This window comes from Amphibalanus amphitrite, unplaced genomic scaffold (assembly GCF_019059575.1).
Source record: "Amphibalanus amphitrite isolate SeventyFive unplaced genomic scaffold, NRLGWU_Aamphi_draft 000235F_arrow, whole genome shotgun sequence".
Classification (NCBI taxonomy): Eukaryota; Metazoa; Arthropoda; class Thecostraca; order Balanomorpha; family Balanidae; genus Amphibalanus; species Amphibalanus amphitrite.
The window spans coordinates 594,821-621,926 of NW_024881730.1; the positions used below are offsets into that span (position 1 = coordinate 594,821).

The following is a 27,106-nucleotide window of genomic DNA, read 5'->3' on the forward strand; positions in this document are numbered from 1 at the left end:
CATCCTTGCAAATCTATGTCAATGAATTGAATACATGTATTTTACTTAAAGCTGAGTTTTGCTTGAAGATGCCGGCTGATCGTAACGAAAATTAAACAAAAAATGGCGAAATGATCAATGTATTTTGAGCACACCTGAACGTAACATCGCTGAGGATTTGCGGACTCCGGTAGTGAGATCCCATGTGTTTACAACGCCGACTGGTGGACGTAAGTATGCAGTACAAGAGCAAAACGTGTTGAGATAATTGCATCGATCACTTTTCACAAGGCGGGTTCCATGTTTAAAGAGCATACAAAACGGCGTCAAAGAATCACATTATCACCAATTCGTCTCCACCATCACAACAGCCCGTAATCGTGTCGTCTTTGACAGACAATGCAACACTGTAGTTAATCCACACGGCCTTCGTTACGAGATAACCCTAGCTGGCTGGTGGATCACCTTATCGACCTGACCTCAGCATCACTAGTCACTACCCGACCGACCGAGTATGATCGGCGGGTCCGGCACCCGGCACCCAGCACCACCGGCGGCCGGCCGGTGCCGTCACTCTGTCTCCATGTCTCTATCAGTCTCCTGGCAGCCGCCGGATGCAGTCTGTCAGCGTCTGCCGTCACTCTGCCTTCATGTCTCTGTCTCCCGGCGGCCATCACTCTGCCTCCATGTCTCTGTCTCACTGCGGCTGCCGTCACTCTGACTCCATGTCTCTGTCTCACTGCGGCTGCCATCACCCTGCCTCCATGTCCCCACCGGCCGGCACGTACTGCTCGGCGGCGGCGCCCACCACGTCGTCCTGAAACTCGGCGCCCACCGCGCACGCCAGCAGCGTCTGTATGGAGCGCTCCTCGCCGGCACCGAATACGTAGCCGTTGGCCTTGTCGACAGAGCGCAGCACACGCGCCATGGTCGCCTTGTCGGACACGTTGAGCGGCACGAACGACACGAGGCCGTAGTCCTCGACCAGGCCGGTCAGCTTGGCCGTCAGCCGGCGGTAGCGGCGTGTGAACGGGTCGTCGTCGAGCAGCTCGGCCAGCCGCTCCAGGTCCATCACCTGAAGAACACGCCGACCCGCGCCGAGTCAGGGATCGCCGGAGGAGCATGGGGGACAACGCCGGCCGCTCAGTCTGACTACAAATTTCCACAGCGGTGCGACGGAAGAAACAGCTTACTAAAGGCCGACACGCAGATAATAGCGCCAAACGACTCTCCTAATGGGTACATGGACCAAAAGACAAAACAAATTATCAGTAGAAAATAGCTTATCGCTGGATAAGGAACGAAAATTTTAAGCCACAATTCAAATATGCACTTAATGATTAATTCTTGCCGATGCCTGATAATAAAAACAGGGGAAGTATAGATCAAAATTGATTACCCTTACCTCCGTATAAAAATCCAGGCCGAAGTGCAGCTTCCCGAATTTCTCAGCCAAATCGATTTTCGACAATACGTTGATGTGCGGCAGAGCCAGGTGAAGCATCATGGCCAGGGTCGAAAGGAGCACCGAGACAAACTTCCCTGCACACAGCCGCATACACCGTCATCAGAACAATGGCAGAGCTGCCACATTACTTGGCTGGGCTAGACTGAGCCTGGCCGGCCAAGGCGTAATGACAGGATACATTCAGTTTCACCTGGCTGGGCTCCGTCGCACCCGTCCCATGGGTTACCGTTGTGGGAAAGCCCCTGGTCACGTGCATCCCACGCCCCGGGTCGCCGGTGCGTCACATTGCAGCCGACGGTAGGGCACAGTCAGTCGGTCAGGATCGACTGATTACAGGCCACTTTGAGCCGCCTGCCTCAGGCGGAGCGACGGTGAGACGGAGGGACGAGAGGCTATAGTGTAACCGTCCCATGTCATGTGACAATTAAGGTTTGGCCATATCGTTATAGTTTTATGCGTTAAGTTTGTCGTGTTCTCTTCACTCCAGCTATCGATTTCTCGACGAACTTTAGCAATAAATTGGTGGAATTCACATGACAAAAAAAAAAACGTCAGATAGGATCAGTAGGTACGCATTATCTAGCGACACACAGGCTGCCGTTAGAATACGCACTTACGTCTTAAATGGCCTTAGTAACACTTTCACATAATGCAGCATAGAAATATCTCGAAAAAATAACATCAAAATGCTCTAAAACGGTGCATTATAATCAGATCCCTAGAGTTCCGTAGCTAATATACAGGCGGTTACATCTAAATTCGAGTAAGTTATCTAAGTCAGCCCTCAAATTGTCTCTCCACCTATCTTACATGCCTGACAGAGTTGTTCTCGCATTGACTGTCAAAATGTCGTTCGAAATGTTGACGCCGAAATGTCGTTCATTGACTTCTGTAATCAAATATGCGCCCCCTTTGATATCGCCACCGATCGACCTGGATCGTTGCACTAATGAGAGTCCAGCCCTTTCGATGACCCCGTCCCCCGGGCCAGCGGAGCCGGGCGATCGACCTGGGTCGCTGCCGTAGTGTGAGTCTACCACCACCCTTCAACGATCCCCCTCGACCGATCTGGGTCGCTGCAGTAGTGCGAGTCCCACCCATGACCCCCTGGGCCAGCAGAGCCAGCCAACTGACCTGGGTCGCTGCAGTAGTGCGAGTCCACCCCCTTCCAATGAGTCCCCTCAACCGACCTGGGTCGCTGCAGTAGTGCGAGTCCACCAGGTTGACGGCCGTCAGACGGAAGTTGGCCTTCTCCAGCCGGCGGAGAATGCGCGGTACCGCCGCGTTGTGGGTGTACAGCTCCACCTGGCGGGCCAGTGGAACGGCGTCAATGCAGAGGCCGGTAACCTAGCGTTGCCATAGACCGAAGCCTTCAAGCATGGTTCTGAGGTAAACGATGCCCAGCGTTGGCAGCAGCCGCCCAAGTAGGTATCGTAGCACGCGTCCTGGCTTGACACCATGACCGTCGGCGCTACTGCCAGGATCACCGCTGTTGCTTAACACTGTCGTGACACAATCCTCCCTCTGACCCCAGTACATGGCTCTCGCTGACGCCGAAGCAGCTAAGATTATTACAAATCGCGCCCTGCCGCGAAGCTCCTACCCACCTGTCCGGGGAAGTCGAACAGGATGTACTTGTCTCCTAGGGCGGCGAGTCGCTGCAGCAGCCAGTCCATGTTCTTCTCCAGGTACTCGAGGCAGTAGAGCAGGGCGCCGTTGGGGCCCAGCCGCAGCTCGCGCATCACATCCTCCACGGTAACCAGCTCGGCCAGGTCGAGGTCGGCCGCGAACGGCAGCGTCTCGTTGGCCGGGTCCAGGTTGACGAGCGCCACGGGCCGACCGGTGCCGCGCAGCAGCTCGGCCATGCCGGCGCAGTAGGTAGTCTTCCCGGAGCCGGGCGGGCCGACCACCACCTGACCGAACCGCACCGGCGACACGGCCGCCATCTGCCGGGAACGCGGGGGTCAGGGAATGACACGGAGGCTACATGACAGATATGGGGCCTCACACGGCCGCCATCTGACGGGGACGTGGGGGTCAGGGATGCTAACACGGAGGCTACATGACAGGTATGGGGCCTCACACGGCCGACATCTGCCATGGACGCGGGGGTCAGGGATGCTGACACGGAGGCTACATGACAGGTATGGGGCCAGTGCTGGAAATGAGGCCGCTTTCTGGTCCCGGCATTTTATTCTCCGGGTGAGTTAGCCCCGTCTAGCGCTTAGCCTTTCGGGACCCTCTCAGAGCCGCGGTTGTTTTCGCCGCTCGGCCCATTCGAGATGCAAAGTTGATAGTCGCACGAAGTTTATTTGGGGCCTCTGAATATACGACTTCGAAATTAATCGATTCTACAAAACCTTTTACTTTCATCTATATGCATACATTTAACAGTAACTCCAGACTAGACTGGTTTGGCTGACCCTAAATAAGCTTCGTGTGACTATTAACTTTACATCTCGACTAGGGCGAGCGGCGAAAACAACCGCGACCCTGAGTGGGTCCCGAAAGGCTAAACGCTGGACGGGATTAACCCGCGAGGAGAATAAAACGCCGGGACCAGAAAGCGGCCTCATTTCCAGCACTGTATGGGGCCTCACACGGCCGACATCTGCCGGGGACGCGGGGTCAGGGCACTGAGGGGCTCAGCTGGCTACTGGGGCACTTAACACACCATAGTGGGACGCAGGCATCAGGGAACCGACACACTGTCTGAAGGGCTAAGAGGGAGGGCCTGACACAATGTTGAGGGGGACACGGCTCAGGGACCTGACGCACAACTGTCAGAGGCTCACGTGTAAACTGTAAGGCAAGACACACTACCGCAGGGGACTACCAGCTGGGCGTCTATAAGGGATGCATAACGGGCTGCCAGAGGTGCTGACGGCTGAAGAGCATAACGTACACTATTTGCCGCATAAGCTAAACACGTCATAGTCCGATCTATATATATTTAGATTATATAGGGAATTATATTAGGAATTATTTTTTATAATCCCCAACATTTCGCGGTGCATTATGATGCTTCATCCCTGGCTTGTTTTACCAGCCAGTGCATGTTCCAGATTCCGTGGCTTTTCAAAAAATAACTCCGTAAGGGACTGACCGGAGTAAACTAGTAAAAATTGCATTTTCTTTCTAAACTCCCCGGCGAAAAAGTGGTGTTGAAACTATCAACCATAACCTAAATAAGTTGAACGTTCCCCTCTTGGCTCTTCACTACACAAATGCGCGCTGGCGTCGTTCCCGGGTCGTACCTTGCTACCGACCAGTCTCCTGACTGTTCTCCTTCACCACGGGAACGATCTTCTTCAGCAGCGCCGGCGTGAGCTGCCGCAGCGCCAGTGTCACGATCAGCTGTTTGCGCGTGGCCAGCCGTTCGGCGAGGAAGCGGGCGGCGGCTCGGACCGACTCCGAGTCCTCTCCGAGTAGTACTCTGGGGAGCGAGGGTGGGAGTCAGACGACAAGGGCCACGCCCTCTACAGCGTCGGCGTCAGGGTAGCAGACAGATTCGGGTTCACGAACCCACAGCGTCATCAGGTCACTGGGACCAGTATTTGATAGCTGTGGCCTCAGACATTCGTAAATCAAGGCGCGTTAGTGCTGTCAGAGCCATACGGCAAGCCACACCAATCTAATATTGAGCGGTCACTCACCATTCACAGTCACAGTGGTAATAGGCCGGAACAGAATGGCACGCGAATCACACGGCACAAAACATTTGATAATGATCGCCAGCGGATAAAATGGCGGGGCCTTCAGTTGGTTTGTCAAACATCAGATAAAGAGAGGAAAGAAAACACTTTGAAACGTTAAAAAAACAATTACGTTTCACAGTTGTACAGCGTTGACATGCATACTAGAACCCGACGCAATGGTATGCTTTCAAATAAAAGAAGTACTTATTTTGCGTGAATAATTACCGTGTGTTGTAAATCTTGTTGGGGCCTTCCACGACCTTCGATGACTCGATCTCCACCTGAACGATAGTGCCCAGTTTCTGGTACTCGGTGATGCACAGAAAGTCCGTCTCGCTGGAAATTCGTTACAAACGTTGAAACAGACATTGACTGTACAACGCATACCACGCATGCGTTGCACTATGCGTAGCAGTGCACCTTACATATAAGCAAAATGTCTACTTCAGGCTCTATCAAACGCAAACACTACCGTAACGGGTGCTTTTTGCAATGAAGCCGAACTATTATTGCGATAAACGCACAATCGAGACCTTTACCATACAAAGACTGTTTCAGACAGACATTCAGACTGTTTCCAGTCTTCATGACAACATCATTTTACCAGGTAGATTGTGCAAAGTGCACAGGTACCGTTGTCAGCGTTGCTATCCCCCGTGCACCCGGCGGTGCCCCGCACCACACTCACCCAAACACAGCGGCGGCAAAGTCGATGTGCTGGCCGTCAACGAGCGCGGCGAACACCTTAGACGAGCACGGAGCGGATACGACAGGAGCGGATCGCACTGCGTCCCGATCCTCCAGCAGGGACATGGCGCGTTGGCACGCCGGACCTGAGGGCGGCGGCAGAGCACGTGACGTCAGTGTCACACGGGGCGGGCTCCAGGGCACTTCACAACACCCGCAGCGTTGTAAAACAGCGTTTTCTTTAGCGTTACCTTCCTAATCCACCTACCCAGGCGCTGTCCGACCTCGGTCAACATTAGCTGACCCGGCATACCGTCAGTTGGGCTCTCTAAAACCTGGTCATCCCGTCTCACAGCCCACTGACCTGGCCGTCCATCTCACAGCCCGGTGACCCGTCCGTCCTTTAAAAGTCCACTGACCTATTAGTCCGTCTCGCAGCCCACTGACTGAGCTCACAGTCCGTCTTACACCCCACCCGCCCGTCTCACAGCCCACTGACCTATCAGTCCATCTCGCAGCCCGCTGACCTGGCTCAGACTTGGCCGTCTGTCTCACAGCCCGGTGACCCGTCCGTCCTTTAAAAGTCCACTGACGTATTAGTCCGTCTCGCAGCCCACTGACTGAGCTCACAGTCCGTCTCACACCCCACCCGCCCGTCTCACAGCCCACTGACCTATCAGTCCATCTCGCAGCCCGCTGACCTGGCTCAGACCTGGCCGTCTGTCTCACAGCCCGGTGACCCGTCCGTCCTTTAAAAGTCTTTGACCTATTAGTCCGTCTCGCCGCCCACTGACCTGGCTCAGAGCTGACTGTCGCCGGCCGCCAGCCGGACTCGCATGCTGATCACGTCGCCGGTACGCAGCGTGGCGTGCTCGTGGTGTGCCAGCGGCGTGCGCAGCTCGGCCACGTGCAGGTGCAGTCCGTCTCGGTCGCAGGCCGCCAGACGACCATGCACCACGCCGCCCTCCTGCAGTCCGAACTCTGCCTCACGGCCTGCCCACAGCAGCGCCGGGCGCCAGTGACGGTGGTGAGCCCGGACACACACAAAACACCCACAAAACCAACGAGGGCGATCAGCTCAGCCACAAAACTGCCCATGAACTATATTATAGCTGCTGCTGCTTGTAGCTGCTGGGTAGCTTTACCGCTGCCATAAGCTGCTATATGGTTACAATAAACACATTTCCTTAAACACTTACTGTAGCACTCCAACACTGACACGCTGTGAATTTAAATAAAAATGATAAAAATAAGCTATAAGCCTATAAGGTGAAGCTGCTTAATGCTTTGTAATGACAGCAACATTGTATGACCTCAAACAGAAGAAGTGCTCATAGTCACATACAGGGTGTCCCAGAATTACCCGGACATTTATTTTCTGGCTAAAAGTACGACTGCGCTCGCTTCTAATGACATACAAGCATCATACTTTTATAAGATATCCCTTAGCTATCAAGATTGGGGACTGTGTGCTTTTGGTGGCCGGTAACGACTCGAATCAATTATTATCCAGAGTCAAGTAAGAGTAGTCCTTTTCCGTTTTCAGCTTAAGCCACTAATAGGCAACCATGGTGAATCAACTCCCGTTCTCAACTTTGTAAACGGACTTTCGGCATGGTTTTTGCTGGAGAGCTTCAGCAGCTCATCTGCAAGCAGTTAGGATTGAGCAAAGCGCAATTATATCAGCTAACGAAGCCAGAGAGAGCAAGAGATAAGCCTGATTGACAAGCTTGGGCTCGGCCAAAAAGGGCCATGCACCAGTTGTCAAACAAGTGGTTGCTTGTCATAGACAACAAACGTCACCGATCTAGCTAAAAACTAGCTAAACAATAGATCAGGATTATCTACAAAACATGAGTCTACTTTGCACCACTATCTTCGACAAAATTTTGGAATTTGGGGTCCTTCGCCAGAAAAATATGCGAAAACTACGGGAAAAGCAGCGCAAATCACTACAATTCATCCCAAAAACATAACATATACAACAAAACAGTATATTGAGGCACACTTTGTGGTCTAACGAAGGTATTATGTCATTTGAACCGCCCGAAAAAGGCTTGTGTGAATGTCAGATGGCTACAACTCCCCAACAGCAGAGACGGCCAGGCACCCGTCGAAAATCAAATTGTGAGACATTTTGAGCCACCGTGCACTCATTGGCTTGATATGATGGCCCAAAGACAACCGATAGCACAGGGTACTACTGCGGTAATATTCTACCAGTGCGAAAACTGGATGCCGTGAACCAAATTGCCATGAACGGGTTTGTTTTGGAAACCAAATCTATTGGAAGCCAAAGGTTGCGCAATGTTCAGACATGGAGCTTCTCCACTCCAGATGTAAAAAAACGCAGCAAAAGTGGCGTAGGCAGAAATTTTTGTTTTGGGGAATAATACCTTATGGCCTGGGAACACTTTGATGTCAAGTTTATCTTATATGATCGTATTATCCTCCGGCAAGAGGTCAAAGAAAACAGGCCTACACCCAGTTTCGGGAGACCCGTAAAACAACTGAGACCAGCAATGGCTGGCATTTTCCATCATTGTCGGCTGATCTTGTAACAAGCGTATCTATTGCATGTGCTATTTCACAGCCACCCTAGTTGACTATATAGGACGGTAAAAAGAAAAAAGCGCAATCATGTTTGCCTTATTTTATACGCTAATTAACAATGTCCGGGTAATTATGGGACACCCTGTAGGTATCGATTCTAAAGATTCGAAAAATATTTGTTTTGCACAGAAACATCCTGATCCCACAAAATACTAACCTTTCAGAGAAGATATGACCTCTAGGAATGATAGGCGAAGCTTAGCCCTTGCTTCTTGAACCAATGATTCACAATATGTGCTGTCTTGAGTCTTGTTCATCAGAAAAACAACAGACCTGTGATAAATGAGAATGCTGTAAGTATTAAGTGACATCACATGTTCAGTCCAGGAATGCAAACAGTGGGTGATAACCTAACCCTCACTTTTATGAGGGGAAGCAGATGCCTGATGCAGTGTTCACTGTTCAACATTGGATTTTGGTGAAGTGTTAATGAAGAAATCTGAAAGATATGACAGGAAGATATGACAGGATCTGAAAGAACAGGCTGTGAATGCATCAAATACCAAGTAATACAAGGCCGAATAACTTATGTAACCTGGCTGTTTGAATGCATGTACCATCTTTTTGAAGAAGACGATTTACCTGGCTGCGTCGAGAGCACATGCAAGCTCTTCGCTGATGATGCGTAACGAAGGTGTATGTCGGAGCCGGTACCGAGATTGGCCGCAGGAAGCTCCAGCAGCATTTGGACGCCCTGGCGGCCTGGTCTCGCAGGTGGAATCTTCCATTCAACCCATCCAAGTGTACAGTGCTTCACCTGAGCAGCCAAAACGTGCGGGCGGAGTACACAATCGAGGGCGCTGCATTGACGACTGTTGACATAGAAAGAGACCTGGGAGTCCAGATGGACAGACTACTTAAATTCAAGGAGCAGGCGGCGACCGCCGTTGGCAAGGCCAACAGAATCCTCGGCCTTATCAAGCACAGCTTCGTCCACATCGAATCCAGGACACTTCCCCTGCTGTACAAGACGATAATTCGCCCGCACCTCGAGTACTGCAACCAAGTCTCGGGCCCGTTCAACGCGGCCGACATGAGGCTGGTGGAGCGGGTCCAACGATGGGCTACGCGCTTTGTCCCTGAACGTCGGCAGCTGCCCTTCGAGAAACGGCTGAAGAGCCTGAAACTTCCCTCCCTCCAGCACCGCCGTCGACGTGGAGACATGATAACCATGTTCAACATCATGCATGGACGCTCCGACCTGGACAAGGACGACTTTTTCTCGCCCGCCCCGAGTACACGCCACCGACTGAAGGTCGCCAAAGCCAGCGGTCAGCCGCGTCCAGCGTAACCATTTTGCCACCCGGGTCGTGTCGGACTGGAACGCCCTACCAGAAGAAATTGTCTGCTCGCCATCGACAAATGTTTTTAAGAACCGACTGGACAAGCACTGGACAAACTATGCCTTCATCGCTCCACAATAGAGAAGACTGCTGATGCTACCCAAGCTCTCTATGACGGATCCACCAGGCAATCCTAGTGCCTTCAATGACCCCCAAATATCAGGCATCAGGCATGAAATAAGGCCACTTTTCTGATTTTGGGGATGAATTTTTTGTATCCATATACAAAAGGTCTGATCACCTAGATAACTGATTATAAAAAGCAAATCAGATGTTAGATTTTGACCTCCAGATTTCATATCTGAAAGTAGTTCATGCCATGCTGCAATCAAGTATCCTGTAATTCCTGTATCAAAGCACCTGCACTCCATATGCCATTAGCCATAGGTATTGAATGGACAAACTCCAAGGTTAAATGAAAACGCATTACAGATGTTATTCCATTGTGTTATGAAAGTGAGGTCACAAGAATAAACAGGAAAACACATTATATACACATATATGATACACATAATAATACACATGATACAAATAATAAATGACAAATCACATCAGACATACTAATGCGAACTGTATGGCAATGTAATGCCCCATGGCCCATGCCTGAAAAAGTACATAGCAATAAGCATTGCAATATCCTAGGAGAGATTACAGATTAACCCACGCCCTGATGGGGTCTGCCGAGCAACGCGGTCTGATGGGGGGGATTTTGCCCCCCCCCTAAGATCTCGAGAACCACGCAACATAGCGACAAGCGGCAAACGGCGTTGGATAGCCCCAACAGGGAACTACCTTGTGACCCAATTTCATTGACCTCGGTCTAACCAATGACGTCACAGGTCAGGTCAAAGGTCGAATTTTCACCGTTTATAGGCATTTCAAGAAATGCGTTGTAAAATCGAGTAAAATGCATTTCATTGAAAATCTTCGGTGGGAAAATGTTCGTCAAACACACATTTTGCTATTTGAGGTCACTGATACCAGGTCAGGTCACAACGGTCAGGTCAATGAGGGTCACAATATATAAATATCATGTGATGCATGTTTTATGGTCCATTTTATCTGCCCAATGAGATTATGTGGGACAGGCAGCCTTTGGAGTTTGGGGTCAGTTGAGATTATGTTTTGGTGAAGGTCAGGTCAAGGTCAGGTCAAGGTTAGGTCAAATTAGGTCAAATTTCAAAGTTGATATTTTTGCATAAAATGGGTATCGATTCCATGCACCTCGTCACGGGGAGTTCAATGGTGGTCTTTGTTTTGCGCTACGTGGTCTAGAATTGCTAAAAATTAAGTTAAAAAATTGCAGTCATCAATTTTGAAGGTTTTATCACTATAGCTTGGCAAAAAAATATCTATCTAAAATTTGTTATGTATATCGAAGAGCGCAGGGACTACCACATGTATTCCTTTTTTTATTCGAAAAAAATGGAAATTCTGTGAGTTTTTCTTTAAAAAATCGTCTTTTATTTTTGGGGGTGAAAGAGATAGCAGTTTTGTAGCGTTGTCTTTTCTCTACCAACGACAAAAAGAACTTTAAAATTGCTTGTTAATTGTAGATTTGGTGAGCGTTTCAAGATGTCATGTTTTTTGCTTATTTTTAGTCAACATGACCTCAGTTTGATGTCAATAACTCCTGACCCAAGGTGACCTGTGGCTCAAAATTTTGTGTGAAGGTGTCAAATTGATGCCCGAGAAGGTATTGAAAATTTGAAAAAGGTACTGAAAACGGCGGCACTGCACGCCACCGTTTTCTTGCTATTTAAGAAAATCCACAGGGAAGGCAAAATGGCCCCCCATCAGGGCGCGGGTTAAGACCACTTAACCTAAAATATTTGATTGGCTGTTGCCTGCAATGTACTCCTTAAAGTGACTATTTTGTTATCCCCAGTAAGTAAACAGTAAACACCAGGTTAGCTTGGGTTAGATCAAGTTAGGTAATAGGTTAGGCTCTAACTTCTGGCTTTCTACTTCTTAAGTCAGTCCTATTCAGACTAGATGGTATTTCTAACCATTCCTCTTGTTTTTTGCAAAGATTTAGGTAATGATTCATATTTCTTTTAAATGTCAAAATAATAAAATTCAGTGATTTTCACTTTTCAAATAGGCCTTAAGCCCAAACAGAACTTGCACAAGATTATTTTTTATCACTGGAAATGTCAGGAAGTGGGTATGTTTCCTCAATGGCAATTGGCAGTGCTGCAAGTAATGTTTTTCTAGTGTCATATTCTGATTCACTCATCCATCACTGCAGAGTGCAGTGTGCTGTGATATTAAGGGGGATTATAGCTTGGTGTTTTCATTTTTTTCAAACATTTCCGCCACATGTTAGTATAATAATTGGATTCAGGATGTCAAATAGTGTAAGAATATGCAAAATTTTTGTTTGAGAATGGATCACGCTCTTTATAAGCATTGCCGCTAAATCCTCACACTTGAAAGAATACCATAAAATTCATACATCAATCGAAAGAGGATTTCATTGCGAACATCTGACAATGGTACAAAAGCAAGTTAATTGAACAAAACTCGCCAAAAATCCTTAAGAGTAGGTACCGACACTGACACACTCGTTCATCCAGCCTACTGCGCCGTTTTCGCAAATATTCCTACTACAAACGTCTACTGACCTGCTGCCCCTCTGACCATCGCCGGCAAGATTTAATATGACGTCATTGATATTAGGTATCTCGGCTATCGGCAGGTAAATCAGATTAGTTAGGTAACTGTGTGATAGCTTACTACCTTCAAATTAGGAGTAACAGGTAGCTTCGGTTGGTTTTTGTTAGTATTAGGCCAAGTGAGATAAGTTTGGCTAGAAAATCAGAACATTCGTTCGTCTTTTTGTGGTTCTTTAATGACGTCAGTTTGTGAGTATCAAAAATATATATTCTATACTAGGTTTCTTTTGCTCACTGTTTATTTTATTAGCAATCTACCGATTTTGCCATATATGGAAACTGAGTGCCCACATATATCGGCATCTCATTGGTTGCGAGCCTAGACTTCGGAAGTTCCACCAATGAGAAGCCGAAAAACTGCAGCATGCTGATGAAAGAAAATTGCAAGCGAACAGCGTTCGGTGAATTATTTACAGCGCGGCATAATTCAATCATGGATGAAGTATTCCTGGATAGGACACTCCCTATTCCCCAACACTAGCGCCGGCGACCAAGCGGCCGCCCTGGTGGCGGAGCTCCGAAACATCGGCGGCGAGTGCGTCGGCGGCCGCCGCACCGGCTTGCGTGCTAAAAACGCGGTAATGGAGGGCGAAATTAGCGAACTTTAGCTCATAAGACACAATTTCAAACACTTTAAACATAATTTCTAGTCCTTTCTTATCATTATTATGGCTCCATTTAGTCACTATCACATACGGAATCATTACCTGATGCCCATAAACTAAGCCGGTATTCTTGACTTGCCGATGCAATTTATCATCAAATATCATCGTTCCTCGGCAGTCGAACAAGCTCCTATTGATGATTTAATACAAATATTAACTTATTTTCATGTTATCGCATAAAACTTAACTTTATTCCAACATTGGCTCTTCGGCTGTAATCACGAACCCTCACTTGTCAGCAGAATTTAAGCAACTTCTTAAATCAAAACTGGGAAAAGAATATATCCATGACATTCCTCAATACCTGTTCTACCTGGTTCACAAAAATTTTCATCAAAATCGGTTATAGGTAAGTAATAAACGACAAAAGTATACAAAAAGACACGCTCCGCCCATAGCCCGCAATGCTAAAATGACGCCAGCGCCCTCGCCGTCGGGAAATCCGCCGCCGTCGCCGGGTGGTCGGAAAATCGGCGGAGTGTCCGATCCAGGAATACCTAATCCATGATTCAATTTCAGTTTTTACAGAGTTCAAGTTAGGTGGGTGAAGTCCATCCAGTCCATCGGTATATTATGAATAAACGATGGTTCTTGTGGTGTTTGAACTTCTGAATCAGTTTGCAATGTTTCTGCTGTAATTTGGTCGTATGAGCCCTTCTTGAAGCATCTTGAATCTTGGTATTAGGTACCCAAGATTCTTACCAGTTCTCTATATACCGTGATTCTTACAGATATCAATATTACCTGGTTTTACCTGGGTATTACACCAGTGTACCTTGTACAAGATTAGCCATAGTTTTGAGCACGAGTTGTTGCCTGTTTCAAATCCTATAAGGAGTCGTAATCATAATAACGCTTGTAGGTACGTCATGTCCGATCTGGGTTTTCAGGGTTCTGATTTCGATTTTTGGTGAGCGTTCTGGTCTAGGGGTAAGTTACTTACCTCAGGATTCATTGATTCAGGTTCAATTCCCGGGCAATGCATGTGGCATTGCTGCTGCTTAGCTGCTTGGAACAGTATGGGAGCTTCAGTTAGCACCTTGTCCACTGGTGCTTAACCCAAATCAACTAACCAACCATTTCATTTTTGATATCAATATTTGTTTTTATTAAAGATGATTTATTTATGCATTTGGGGCAGTGCAGGTCAGGTCAATCAGAAAGCATCCTGCCAGCTATCCTTTGTAGGTGTAAACAGTTACTGACATCTTCATAGCATGTTTGCACCAAGACTCAAAATGTTCAAATATTTTACAAGCATGAAGCGTTAAAATGTCACCTGAGGGCTGAGGTCACCAAAGGTCAGTGACCTTGACCTCTTTTTCAAGTGACCTTGTCACCTACCATGGTGCAGGGAGCAAACATAATTTCCCATGTTAGCACATTTTTAATCACAGAAGTCTTGAAACATGCAGATATATTTTATATTATTACCTACAGCAAGGTAAGGCAAGGTTATTATGAGCACTGACATAAATGGCGATTCTGGCCTGACATGGTCTTGGGAAGCAGGTCACAGGCCAAAGGTCATTTGGGTGAGGTTATTGAAATTTTTAGGGCATGTGTAAAATTGATTAGGTCGAGTAATGGAAGCTTTGTCGCTATCCACAGCATTTCTTCTTGATTCATTCGCGAAAAAGCGCAGGGGCAGTCCATCCGCCACCGCCCCCGCCCCCGCCCCCGCCCCCTATAAGTGTGAGGGTTAATTATTCCGCCCGCTGTCGGGCCGATCCATGGCTAGAGGGGAGAGGGCTAATGTTCGCGTTCTCTGCCTAGTTCGACCAGGGGCGTAGGCAGGGGGGGGGGCCACTGGGCCATGACCCCCCCCCTTGGGCGCCGAAGGCGCCCTTTGCGATTGGAGGGCGCCGAAGGCGCCCTCCAATCGCAAATGCAATTGTGATATAATCGAATCGAAAAACAATCGCGACTGGAGGGCGCCCTCCAATCGCGAATGTGTTTACAGGGAAAATACGGATGGAGGGCGCCCTCGGAGGACGTCCATTCCAAATACGCCCTCCAAATACGGTTGGAGGGCTCCCTCGGGCGCCCTCCAACCACATTTGTAGGCTGTAGCTCTCTAAGCGTAACGGTGGTCGCCTATGTAAGCCGCTGTCCTGTAAATAAGCGCCCTCTCACCCGAAGGCGCCCTCCTGTAGGTCGCCACCCTGCTACACATTGCCGCCCTTCTGCTGATCGGCGTCCTCATAATTATTGGCGCTCTTCTACCTATTGCGCCATCATGTGAAATTTTGAAGGCCGCCTTTCTCCCTTTTGGCACCCTCTTGTTCAGTGCCGCCCTCCTACCTATTGGTTCCCTAGTCCTTCCTGTTGAATGCTAATCGGGGCCCTTCTCCTATTGGCGCCCTCGTGTTGATCGCCGCCCTCCTAACCACTGGCACCCTCCTGTTGATCACCGCCCTCCTATCTACTGGCACCTTCCTGTTGACCAGCGCCCTCCGCACAGACGCCGTCCTGTTCGTGTCATCCTCTTGAGCAAAGGCGCCCTCCTCACCATTGCCACCCCCATTTTAATCGTCACCCTTCCGCTCATTGGCGACTTGCAGTTGATGACCGCCCTCCCACCTATTGGCGACCTCTTGTTGATCGCCACCCTCCTATTGGTGCTCTCCTGTTCCTCGCCACCCTCTTTCCTGGTGGCGCCCTCCTGTTGATTGTTGATCGGGGCCCTCCTACCTATTGGTGCCCTCCTGTTGATCGCTGCCCTTCTATCCATTGGCGCCCTCCTGCTGCTCGCCAACTTCCTACCTATCGGTGCCCTACTGTCGAAACTCGGGATGTTGATCGGGGCTCTTCTACCTATTAGCGCCCTCCTGTGGATCGCAGCCCTTCTACCTATTGGCAACATCCGTTGATCGCTGCCCTCCTATCATTTATTTACTCCTTTGGCATGTTCTTCAACTTAGTCGTTCTATTGCACATAGTTGATGTCTTGCCTGTGAAAACTGCCACAAATGAACGTGCATTCAGCACAATGAATGAAGTACCTATACCTACCAAAACTATCTACGCTCTACGATGCATAAAACACGTCTTTGGTCTTAACGGATTGATCCTACTTTACGTGCATCATGGCATCTATATGTATTACGATTAAGTATTGTCAACAGGTTCGGCCGCAACAGCAGGCATCTGAAGTTTCGGTGATTGAAACTGGTTATGTGGGTACACTGTATGCACCTGTGAGAAGGCTATGAAGGCTGGTCTGAGGTAATTTGGATGATGTTTACGCATCTCGCGCTCCGGTATCAATCCGATACGGTGATCTGGTGCGTAGATATGCCACCGCCAATAAACTTTTATACATCGACACCCATGAGCCAAGCTTTCTATACAGTTTGTGTGGCAGCGGCCCGACCAAACCTTAGGTATTTTTATACCTTCAAATTTGGTAAAAGAGCGAGAGGAGCTTTGAACAGTGATCGTATAAAAGGCGTGCCTAAAAAGCGGAGGAAAAGGTTGTTTTCAAAAATTTCGCGCGCCTTCGGCGCAGCATTTCAAGACCACTTGACCTTTTGTGACCTGGAGTATAAAGAATACACACGATGCAAAATCAATGCAGCACGACCTATACGAGGTTACGCAAAAAAAAAACTGGTGGCATGGTAAAAAACGCCTCCCAACCCCCCCCCCCCCCGTTGAGTGATTTTTTATCTCGCGACCGTATGGCGCCCTCCTTGGGTGAGGTGGCGCCCTCCAAACCCTTGGCCCCCCCCTTCGCGATTTTCTAAATACGCCGCTGAGTTCGACGTCTGACAGAACAAACATTCAGTAGACGCTGAACTGAAGCCGAGATGCCGACACGTTTCATGCCGGCGCGATATCGCCTATCAGCTAATGTTTCTTGGGGAGTGCATTCTTAGCTTCTTGGGGGTTGGTGGGGGGGGGGGGGGTCTGCTCAAGGCAGTCTGCATTAGGGCGGTGGGAGCGGTCCACCGGTATTTTTCCTGGCGATAATTGATACGGGCGCCGGGCGTGGTTGGTAGGAGTTTTGAGGAATGAGGAGCTTACTTGGTCCTGGTGTGGTGGGTTGAACGGACGTTATTTATGACGAAGAAAGACTTGCGCAGATGTAGCTTATCTTATACAGAAATTTGCTTACGAAGATTCGCTGACGAACATTGCGTAGGGGAAGATTTGACGATAGATATTTGACGATACAGTGGATGACGCAATTTGTGTCCTATTCGATCCTAGGGACAAATCAATTTTAACCCTCGCCCGTAAACGGCGATCTGCCACCTTCGCCCATGCAGGGGGGGGGTTGGTGCGACCCCCCCCTTGGCGTTTGAAAACGGAGCGTCGTAGAGCTTAGCGGAAAAAACCAACGGATTGCTCTCAACGAGATCTCGCGATTGGTGGTATATTTTTTGGTCCTAGGTCAACATTTGACCTACTTTTGACCGGTCAAAGGTCAAATTTTCGGAAAAATAGACTTTTTTCAATTTTCCGCGGCGATTGCGGCAAAACGGTGGGAGATATCGACTTGAAACCTTCACTATCGTGTTCCTTGATCAATTCTCTATCGTTTGGTATGTATTTCGTTTCCCTAGCTCTAAAAATGGCGCGTTGGGAGCGCCGGAAGTCGGCAAGGTCACAGTCGGCGGCAGAAATTCGAAAAATCAAAATTTAAATTTTTGAAATCTGATTGTATTTTTGGATTTGGAAGGTCCATTTGCTCCCTATAGCAGCTAATATTGCTGCATATTCCCATTGAGGTGACAAGAATTAGCGAAATAGTGGTTCGGGCGCTTTTCAAAAATAGTACCGGACGCTGTTCCTCTTCTGACGTCATAGCTCCGTGACCTGACCTGACCCGGTCAAGTTTCTTATACCACATGATAGCCAATACTTGCCCCAACATGCATGGGAAGTTTCATCACGATCCATCAACCGATGTCCGTACCACTGGCAGGAAACCTCGGGCGTTGGCACTCAGTTTGTGAAAATCCGGCCGGAGGCTGTTCCCTTTGTGACGTCATAACTCCGTGACCTGACATGACCCGGTCAAATTTTTTTTATCAAAAGATGCGCAAGGTTTGCCCCATAAGGTACCCAAAATTTGGCGGCGCTGCGCGCCGCCGTTTTTGCACTATTTCCGAAAAACCTCAGGGGGGGGGTTGCACCAACCCCCCCCCCTACATGGGCGAGGGTTAAGGACCAAGAAATACTGAGGCTAAGGTGTGAGAGTGTAAATAAAGGCGGACAAAGCTTTGCGCGAAGAAGACATGTGAGACGTGGATCGGTTACGAGATTGTGGATGTCTGTGTTGTTGTGTGGGAGAATGTTTGACAATAACATATGGATGATGGTTTTCTCCAGGCTCATCTTACCATCATGTTGAACTATCCAGCTGCACAAAGGAACACGGTACCGATCCTGGAGGCTCTGCTCCAGCATGTGTCCCGCACGGCCACCGGTGTGGCGCTTGAGGTGAGCTCTGGCTCTGGGCAGCACGTGGCGGCGCTGGCACGCCAGTACCCTTCTCTGCAGTGGCAGCCTACTGAGCTGGAATCCCGCCTGCTGGACAGCATTGGCCAGCACACAGCCGGACTGCCGAATGTGCGGCCGGCACGTCTGCTGGACGCTGCCGGCGACTGGGCCACCCAGCTGCCCGACATGGAGGCCCACTCTCTGTCGCTTGTTGTCAACATCAACATGGTGCACATCGCGCCGTGGCGGTGCGCGCTGGGTCTGATGGCGGGTGCCGGTCGGCTGCTGCGGTCCGGGGCATTGCTGATCACCTACGGACCGTACGCCAAGGACGGTTTGCTCACGCCTCAGAGCAACGTTGAATTTGACGCTCACCTTCGGGCCAAGAACGCCGAGTTCGGTGTTCGCGACATCCGGGAGCTAGAGAAGGCTGCGGCGCCGCACGGCCTTCGTCTGCACGCGGAGATCGATATGCCCGCCAACAATAAGACGCTTGTTTGGAAAAAGGACTAGTTGGCAGCTCACAGCTGCCGCATCGGTCTACAGCTAGAGGAGCGTTCGTCAGTGGAAATGTTGACTTGACGCATGTAAACGTCCAGTCGTCCAGTCTGGGAATGCTGTAGAACTGTTGTATCAGGGACCAGTGAGGGGAGCAACGGTTTTAACGCATATTTTTAGCCCAGCCTGTGGTTGTTTCGTGTTTGGAGTTAATTTTGATATCAGATATGCCTCGATTAGTGATTTTATTGTTAACTTTCAGGGAGTATTTTATATGTAGGTATGCTGTAATGAATGAAAACCTCTGAACTATGCGCGCTCGTAATTGTGTGCTAACCAGGTTGTGTCAAGTACCTACCAATGCCCACTAATGTCTGATCAGCTGTAACCACACGCTCGCAACCTACCCCATGTAAGCTCAAATAACGAATGTCCGTTCCTTTTTTCTGTTTGGTCACTGAAACAGGTCTGTTGCATCGAAACGGTTGACCTTTTGCCAAACAGCATGCCCCACTCCATAGTCCAACATCCAACTTTTGCTTCTTCTGGATAATGGTCAAGCGGTGGGTGCGTGGTAGGAAATGGCTTCCGCCGCGGATGTCCGCCAAACTCACGTACCTATGCTGTTTCTTGTAGGTGGAGGAAGTGTGCCTTTGAACTCGCCCAATACAGTTTACTCACTTTACTGGTCACAGCTCGTCTTTGACGGGGTCGGCAGGGCGGAATCGCCGACGACGTACCACGACACAGGGCGTGATGCAAGACCGTATAAGCCTGATGGAGGCATAGATGGATCCAGAAAGGTAGTATACCTATTGGCGCTCCGATGCCAGTGTTTCCTTGACGTGGCTGGTTGAAAGGCCCTGTTTCACGACATGCTGCTGCATTACGCGACCAGGTATTGGCACTCAGTTTCCATGAAAGGGTAAGCAGTATCGCCAATTTTTGCTTACATTTTTATAGGAACCGAGCGCCAATACCTGGTAGCATCAGGCATCGTCATACGCTGAAACGGCAATTAGGGCACCATAGGTATGCGAAATTCGGCTGACAAAATATAATAGTTGCGTTTTAGTCTCGATTGTTCCGGTAGTTGCCAAGCTATATCAAAGCTGCAATAGGCGAAAACGAAGTTGACCTCTTGATGTCATTAAGTGACATCTCCATTCTTCGGAGTGGCGGAAAAAAATCGCAGACAGCGAATCCAATGGTGGCGATTCGTTTCGATCGGCATTCGGCCCCTTGGATGACTAGTTGAAGAGGGAACGATTCATTGACCTCTCAATTTCACAGAGGGTACCTGAAATAACCATATTCAAAATGAACCATAAAATCGCGTATGGTGGTGTGATTCAAGTCATCTTTGTTTCCGTCGGCGTAATAGCCCCAACAAAATTAGACGGATGCGAAGGCTGGCAGTAGAATAGCGAACTCCTCATGCCCCTGCGAGTCAATAACACATACCTTGAAACTTTCAGAAACGTAATCATGCATGCGGTGGATACGTAAATGAGTTTACGCAGGATTATATATTGACTTGTTGTAGCTCCACGTGTTAACGACCAATTCCTGGTAAGAGCAATATGAATAAAATATTTAAAAAGTTTGTGGAAAGCCTGCTAATGACTTCTTTCTCTGCGTTTCAAATGTCACAACCGCGTCATACGGCTCGCCTACCGCGCCTACCCACTCTAAGCGATTTATTCAACTACCTAAAGCTTGTTAGTGATTGATATTTACTGTAGATTGTTTTGCAGGATGGATTGGTGATAACAAAGACAAATTAGACAATAGGGACAGTTCATCTTGAGTCTTATAACAAAAGATGGTTGTTTGCGATGTGGCGTCGTACTGTCCCCATGTCAATGTTTTCACGCTCTGGCCTCCACCCACCTTTTGCAGATATCAAGGCTGTATAAGAGGGTAACCACTGTCTGTCAGCTATGGCTGAAGAAATGGTGCAGAAGCTGCTGGATGGTCAAGCACTAGATACAGAAGAGTTTTGTGATTTTTCCCTTGAAGACCAAAATGAAGCAACAGGTAGGTACTTTCAGGGTGTGTCTGTTTGCCAGATTTATGCTCCTTAGTATACCTCGCCTGTTCAACAGCTTCATCTTCCTTGACCCGGGCTTAACTAATCCTGCTTTCTTTGTCCTGAAACATGATTATCGAGTCTGTTGTTGATCTACAAATGTACCCTCTCTGAACATTCATGAATAAATTACATGAACAGGGAGAGATTGCAACAACATTTATAATACCCTGCAGTCAATCAATTTCACATCTTCTCTGGAAATGTCATGACCCTGACCCAAATGCCCTTTGACTAATGACCTTTTGCTTGAGTCTGATAAATGTTGGCACACATTGCTGTGTGCTTCCTGGCTTTTCTCATTTTTTGCCAACATCTCATTTTTTGACATATGAAGTGCTCTTTGTCTTGTATATTATGGTGGGTTTTATGGTACATAAAGCTCAGGTTTATGACAATGACCTAGGTCAAAGTCCTTTACCTTATATCACTTTGGTTGACTTCTTTTAAGCTTTATGAGTTATTGGTATTTTATTTTTAGTTGACTTCAAATTAAGCACCTATTTGAACATAGTTTTGGTGCCTATGCAACATGTGAGACTTGGTGTTGATTTACACCCACTGATAATGGCTGGAAGGATGCCCATGGGTTGATCTTACCTAACCTGACCCATCTTAATGACCCATTTGGGTCATTGACTTGCCCTGGAAGGTAAATTAATGACCTAGAACCTTTATGTAGATTGGCTATCATTGCCTTCCTTTTGTCATGGGCAGCCCACGTGTCATTGTTGTGATGCTCTAGCCCAATCAGGGGCCAGGGGCAGGGCCAGCCTAGGCATCCCTCCCCCTGTGTGTTAGGTGTTGCTAAAAGGCCAATACAATACAGTCGACTATTGGGGGTAAAACATGCCATGAGATCAGATTCATTCATCAATAGATCCAGGCTAGATTGAGTTAGCAAGTCAAGGCAGGCTGGAAAAAATGTCCTGACCTGAATATACATCTGTTTAACATTAGGTCAGGAGGTGATGTCAAGAGACCTCACGCAAATAAAATATAAGTTTTTTAACTTTGCTCATTAATGCTAGGTGGGGTGGTGAGGAACTGAGGTATAGGGGACACAGCGCAGTTTGCCACTATGTGGTTGACAAGGGCCACTGCCTCGATTTTCCATAATAACCATTGACATTGTTTTACTTGATTTATTGTTTCAGGCTACAGCTGATTACAATAAATTTTCATTTGATTCTCTCCACAATGCTGATTTTTTGCTGCTGATTATTGTAAAGCAAGTGATATTCTTAACAGAGGAGCAATATTTAGGTCTCTGAGAGTAGTTTGTGTTAAAAAAAATAGAGAGAATCTTGTTTGTTTTTATTTTAACCATTCAGCATGTCTCATAAATGTAAATGCCTGTCATTTTTATTTGTTTGCGAGACAAAATGTCATTTGTGCTTTGGACATGCTGGAATATGTTCACAACTTAACTCATTGTTTCCTTCTTACAGCCGCAAAGGGCGTCGCTCCATCATCACCTTCCTCATTTACCCCTGAATTAAAGAAGAACATCTGCTATGTCGTAGCTGCGGCCATTGTCAACGATAAGGGAGAGGTGCTGATGATTCAGGAAGCCAAAAGGTAAGCATACTTTTGCTTGAGCTTATTGTGCTAAAAAAAATCAACTGGACATGATGTTTCAGATAAGTGAAAGTGAGATTGTGTCCTGACTCCTGAATATAATCTCCTACATCAGTATCGTGGCTAACGTCTCGAAGCGTAATGAAAGTGTGCCGTGTAACGAACCACGTGGCTCTGTACCGTATACAGCTCGTGCGCCGGCCAGTGGTACCTGCCGGCTGCCGCGTAGTAACTCTGTACCGCATACCACAGCTCGTGCGCCGGCCAGAGGTACCTGCCGTGTAGTAACTCTGTACCGTATACCACAGCTCGTGCGCCGGCCAGTGGTACCTGCCGGCCGGCCGGATGGAGGCCGGAGAGACGATCGCCGAGGCGGCGCGTCGCGAGGTGCTCGAGGAGACGGGTCTGGAGCTGGAGCCGACCACCCTGCTGATGGTGGAGACGGCCGGCGGCGCCTGGTACCGCTTCGTTGTCACCGGCACCGTCACAGGCGAGTCGTGGACTAAACAGCACAGGCTAGACTCACGGGTTAAACGGTACAGGCGAGTTGTGGGTTCAACGGCACGGGCTAAGTCACGGGTTTAACGGTACAGGCTAGTCAGGGGTTTAACGGTACAGGCTAGTCACGGGTCAAACGGTACAGGCTAGTCACGGGTTTAACGGTACAGGCTAGTCACGGGTTTAACGGTGCGGTCTAGTCACGGGTTAAACGGTACAGGCTAGTCATGGAGATTAAGCATCACGGTCTGTCACAGAGGCCAGTCACAGTTCGGGTCACTGGTCAAACGTCACGGGCCAGTCGCAGGCTAAACGTTACAGATTACTGGTCAGGTCAGTTACAGGTCAGTGATCATGTGACCGATCAGCTGTTGTCACGGGTTGTTGTCGGTCCAGTGTTGTTTAGTGTTCTGTCTGAAGTGCTATGTTCTATGTAACGGTCAGTTATCTCATATCTGATTCGGTGAGAGGTTCAGACGTACCATTCAGTTATCTGATGCTTTATGGTCCAGTACCAATCTGTTATAATCTGTCTCGCTGTACGGTCACTGTGCTGTGTATCGCTGCGGCCGTGCCGTGGTGTGACCGCCGCCTCCTTACCCACAGGCGGTCGGCTGAAGACGCCGGCCGACGCCGACCCGGAGTCGCTGCAGGCCCAGTGGGTGGCCGACCTGAGCGCCTACGAACTGCGCGCCAGGGACATCGAGCCGCTGGTGGAGCTGGCGCGCGCGTACCATGCGCGCGGCGCGGCCGCCTGGCACCCGGAGCGGCTGCCGGCGGCGCGAGCCCACCGCCGCCTACTGCTCCGACTGGTCGTCTGCGTCCGAAAACGCGCCAAGTGAGGACGGGGGCGGGAGCGAATCGGGTACTGCTTGTACTACAGCTTTTTACACAGCGTGATATTGCTGGTTACCTGATTCTTACATAGTTTGTTGTTCCATGAATTGGAATGGACGTTCTTTTTTATATAGCGAGTTTTCTGAATGACACAATTACCTTGGTGACGTCTGAATGGCTTTGTTCACCGAGCGTTCTGTCTGTTTCAGTAACCGGGTCAGTGTCCTGATGTCGGAGAAGACGTCTCTACACCTGCCCACATGCGAAATATCGCCGCCCCGTAGCATCCACTCAACGCTCAAAAAGTATATGACGGTAAGTTGTTGTTGCTTCACTGACCGTTGGCTGTGCCGGGGGCCCGGGTGCCGTCAGTTGACCTGTGTCTCGTGCTCTCAGTGCTGATTTTTTTCAGCGTTGACGCACGCTCACAGCGCCGTTTGCTTTGAAACATGGCCTGTGCTGCGTCTTGTGAGGTATAGTCTGTATTGTGTCCCCGAGGTCTAACTTTGACTAGTATCATGCGCCGACGGCCGAGGGTACTGACCTTTGCTGTTTGCCATGGATATCAGTATGTGTGTGTGTGTTTTTTTTTTTTTTTTGCTGCTTGGTACGACTTACTCTGCTACCTCTTTTTGCCCCGTCGGTGTTCTGACCCGTGCGGTGTATCGTGTTTCGTGACATCTGATCCATGTCACACACCTTGGTCCTTGGTCTGACCCGCCCGTCTCATTCCGCAGGAGATGTTTGGCGCCGACCTGCCGCCGCACCGGCCGGCCGGCGTGCTCTCGGTCGAGTACAGCCACCAGCCCGACCAGCCGGCCGGCCTCTGCCTCACGCTGCTCGTGCCCGTCCGAAAACCGCTGGAGGAGGTGCACCTGATCGACAAGTACCAGTGGTGCGAGCTGAACCGCGAGCTGGGTCACGCGCTGCTCGACCGGCTCGGCAAAAATCAGCTGGTGTCGCTGAACGTCATCAGGTAAGGCGCGGCGGCCGGACGGCGGCGGCGGCGGCCGACCACCCGCACTGCCGGCCGGTGTCGGGCACCTGCACAGCGAACACACCGACTGGCACGTGACCGCCGCCGCTTCAACGGAGACTGCCGGACGCCGAGGAACGAGAGGTGCATGCTGCTGTGGTGGTTGTCTTCCAGCCTGGAGCACAGAGCACCGCTGCCGGCCCGGGGTCGGAGGTGGCGACGCCCCCGGCCCCGCGGCCTCTCGCCGGGCGCCCGCCGGTGGCTCAGGCCAGCCACCGATCGGCGGGCAGTGCAACAGATTGGTGGTAGCTCTGGCAAACACGGGCCGACGCAATTATATTCCCAGGTGTACAACGACTTGCGAGCTTGCTTTGGCTTTATTTACGAAGGGACGAGGTTTGAGACTGAAGTAGGGAATTTAAGGATATTCCGACCTGGGATAGTTAAATTATTTGTTTTAGCAAATGAAATAGAACAGATTGAAGCCGTATATTTTAAAAATGTCAACGTTGCCAGTAACGTTAATCGTTTACGTGTTTGTGAACCGTGACCAATTTGTGCGTTCCCTGCGGGCCAAATGGCATGACTGATGAAAACTGGCTTTAGGTGGTAGCTACTATGCACTCTTCTTTCATCAGACATAAGAAAAGATATATCCGTGTGTTAAGGCCGCCGTCCACTGCGACGGAATTCCGTCCGGAGTCCGTCCGGAATGTCGCCGCACGCTGGCCGCATCCGGTCCGGATGCGGTCCGGATGCGATCCGGATGCGGAGAGCTAATAAATGTTTCCTATCACTTATTACCAAATAAAATATTGCAAGTAACCAGCAGCGAATACTCTTGCCATTCTAAGGAAATAATTTTTACTTACTTCATGATGATCGAGTTCCAATTATTCGTACAATTCACAATGTTTGCCTCCGATACGGCCCCAAACCACGTCTGTTCCGGACGTTCCGGATGCGTTTTCCGCAGAAAAGTTCAACGCGTCGGACATCACTCTTCCGTCTCCGTAGCAACCGCATCCGAAACGCATGCGGAGAGCTGACGGAAAATCAACAGCTGATTGCCGTTCGGATGCGGTCCGGACGGAGCGCACACGATTTCCGTACGGACCGGATGCGCCCATAGGGTTCTGTGTTAAATTCCGTACGGACCGCACGCGTTCCGCACAGTGGACGGCGGCCTTTACAGTTACCACATACATATATCTATTTGGTGGATGATTATCTGCACTGCTGCTGGATTCAGCTCGCTTCGTCGTTGTATATTCGTTAGCCGACGGGTTTCAGTGGTAGCCGACCCAGTCTGTCTGCCTTACATGCCAGTAGGTTTTAGTGTCGGGATCGTCTGCCTGCTCAGTCGCTATGCACTCCGATGGGGTTTCATGCCCCCCAAGTGGCGGCCTGCACAGTGCCCACTTGTGTTGTTTCCTGCCAGTAGAGTACTGTGTCGTCGGCAGACTGTCCCGTCCGTGTATATTTGTTTGTCTGACGGCGATGTTAGTTTCCGGACTGAGACTGTCTGTTCGGTCCCTATTCGCACCATGTCTGCTGATGGGTTTCAGCGCCAGGGCCAGCGAATCGGTGGCGTGATGCTGGATCGGTCTCCAGCTCCGCGGTCGCCGTTCGTTCGTGGCCCGTATGGGATTCTGCCGCCGCTGCTCTCAGTGTACTCTCAGCACCGCTCACCAGCGGTGACGGCTGTACTGTCCGTCTCTGCCGCCCGCGAGTGTCCTGCTATCCCTGCGGTAATGTTGTTACGTTTCCGTCCATCTGCTGTGCTGCGCCCTTCGGCCCGTATGTATATGATTGTAAAGTGTATGCTGTATATTTCTGTGTGTGCGGGCCCGTGCCTTCTGCGGCGCGCGCTGGACGCTGGCCCGTCGCGTGGCGCCCGCGGTCGGGTCCCGCGCCGCCAGACGGCCCGTCGCCGCTCGCTCTTTGGTGGTAGGTGTCGCTACTAATTGGACGGTGTGCCGGCGGCCGGCCGTTTTCGCCTCGCTCAAGTCGCTAATATATTTTTACTTTCTATATGACTT

General features: G+C 49.6%; 3 protein-coding genes across 18 annotated transcripts; 2 read left to right on the plus strand and 1 right to left on the minus strand.

Moving 5' to 3' along the window:
* Positions 1-103: 103 nt before the first annotated feature.
* On the minus strand, positions 104-14,519 carry LOC122385946 (GPN-loop GTPase 2-like). Of its 11 annotated transcripts, none has more exons than XM_043374661.1 (10): positions 14,476-14,519; positions 8,603-8,718; positions 6,627-6,825; positions 5,834-5,978; positions 5,371-5,481; positions 4,705-4,883; positions 3,055-3,393; positions 2,638-2,752; positions 1,385-1,521; positions 104-1,054 (listed from the first exon to the last, which is right to left on the minus strand). In XM_043374661.1, the coding sequence occupies exons 7-10, from the start codon at positions 3,391-3,393 to the stop codon at positions 731-733; spliced, it is 915 nt and encodes a 304-aa protein (XP_043230596.1). In that variant the 5' UTR covers positions 4,705-4,883; positions 5,371-5,481; positions 5,834-5,978; positions 6,627-6,825; positions 8,603-8,718; positions 14,476-14,519; the 3' UTR covers positions 104-730. The 11 variants fall into 11 exon arrangements, with proteins under 11 accessions (XP_043230596.1, XP_043230590.1, XP_043230595.1 ...); XM_043374655.1 differs by lacking the exon at positions 14,476-14,519 and adding an exon at positions 12,346-12,396; XM_043374660.1 differs by lacking the exon at positions 14,476-14,519 and adding an exon at positions 12,356-12,386.
* Positions 12,415-19,774, plus strand: LOC122385948 (methyltransferase-like 26). 5 transcript variants are annotated; one of them, XM_043374665.1, is made up of 2 exons: positions 12,415-12,489; positions 18,472-19,774. In XM_043374665.1, exon 2 carries the CDS (start codon positions 18,487-18,489, stop codon positions 19,093-19,095), a length of 609 nt encoding a protein of 202 aa, XP_043230600.1. In that variant the 5' UTR covers positions 12,415-12,489; positions 18,472-18,486; the 3' UTR covers positions 19,096-19,774. The 5 variants fall into 5 exon arrangements, with proteins under 5 accessions (XP_043230600.1, XP_043230605.1, XP_043230601.1 ...); XM_043374670.1 differs by lacking the exon at positions 12,415-12,489 and adding an exon at positions 12,949-13,044; XM_043374666.1 differs by lacking the exon at positions 12,415-12,489 and adding an exon at positions 13,615-13,697.
* Positions 19,775-20,517: 743 nt separating this feature from the next.
* Positions 20,518-27,098, plus strand: LOC122385937 (8-oxo-dGDP phosphatase NUDT18-like). Of its 2 annotated transcripts, XR_006257304.1 has the most exons (8): positions 20,518-20,652; positions 20,983-21,120; positions 22,624-22,753; positions 23,062-23,243; positions 23,858-24,089; positions 24,298-24,403; positions 24,826-25,727; positions 26,254-27,098. XR_006257304.1 is itself a non-coding variant. In XM_043374637.1 (7 exons), the coding sequence occupies exons 2-7, from the start codon at positions 21,024-21,026 to the stop codon at positions 25,066-25,068; spliced, it is 990 nt and encodes a 329-aa protein (XP_043230572.1). In that variant the 5' UTR covers positions 20,523-20,652; positions 20,983-21,023; the 3' UTR covers positions 25,069-27,098. The 2 variants fall into 2 exon arrangements, 1 of the variants encoding a protein (XP_043230572.1); XM_043374637.1 differs by having other exon boundaries at positions 20,523-20,652; positions 24,826-27,098.
* Positions 27,099-27,106: the final 8 nt, after the last annotated feature.

What these genes read in the sequence shown, in the direction of transcription:
- LOC122385946 (XM_043374661.1), bottom strand. Translation starts at nt 3,393, where the DNA reads ATGGCGGCCGTGTCGCCGGTGCGGTTCGGTCAGGTGGTGGTCGGCCCG. An exon ending in TGTTCGACTTCCCCGGACAG is followed by an intron (nt 2,753 to 3,054) that starts GTGGGTAGGAGC and finishes CTGGCCCGCCAG; the next exon opens with GTGGAGCTGTACACCCACAA. An exon ending in GCACTACTGCAGCGACCCAG is followed by an intron (nt 1,522 to 2,637) that starts GTCGGTTGAGGG and finishes GGCTGTGTGCAG; the next exon opens with GGAAGTTTGTCTCGGTGCTC.
- LOC122385948 (XM_043374665.1), top strand. Translation starts at nt 18,487, where the DNA reads ATGTTGAACTATCCAGCTGCACAAAGGAACACGGTACCGATCCTGGAG.
- LOC122385937 (XM_043374637.1), top strand. Translation starts at nt 21,024, where the DNA reads ATGGCTGAAGAAATGGTGCAGAAGCTGCTGGATGGTCAAGCACTAGAT. An exon ending in AGACCAAAATGAAGCAACAG is followed by an intron (nt 21,121 to 22,623) that starts GTAGGTACTTTC and finishes TCCTTCTTACAG; the next exon opens with CCGCAAAGGGCGTCGCTCCA. An exon ending in TGTCACCGGCACCGTCACAG is followed by an intron (nt 23,244 to 23,857) that starts GCGAGTCGTGGA and finishes CCTTACCCACAG; the next exon opens with GCGGTCGGCTGAAGACGCCG.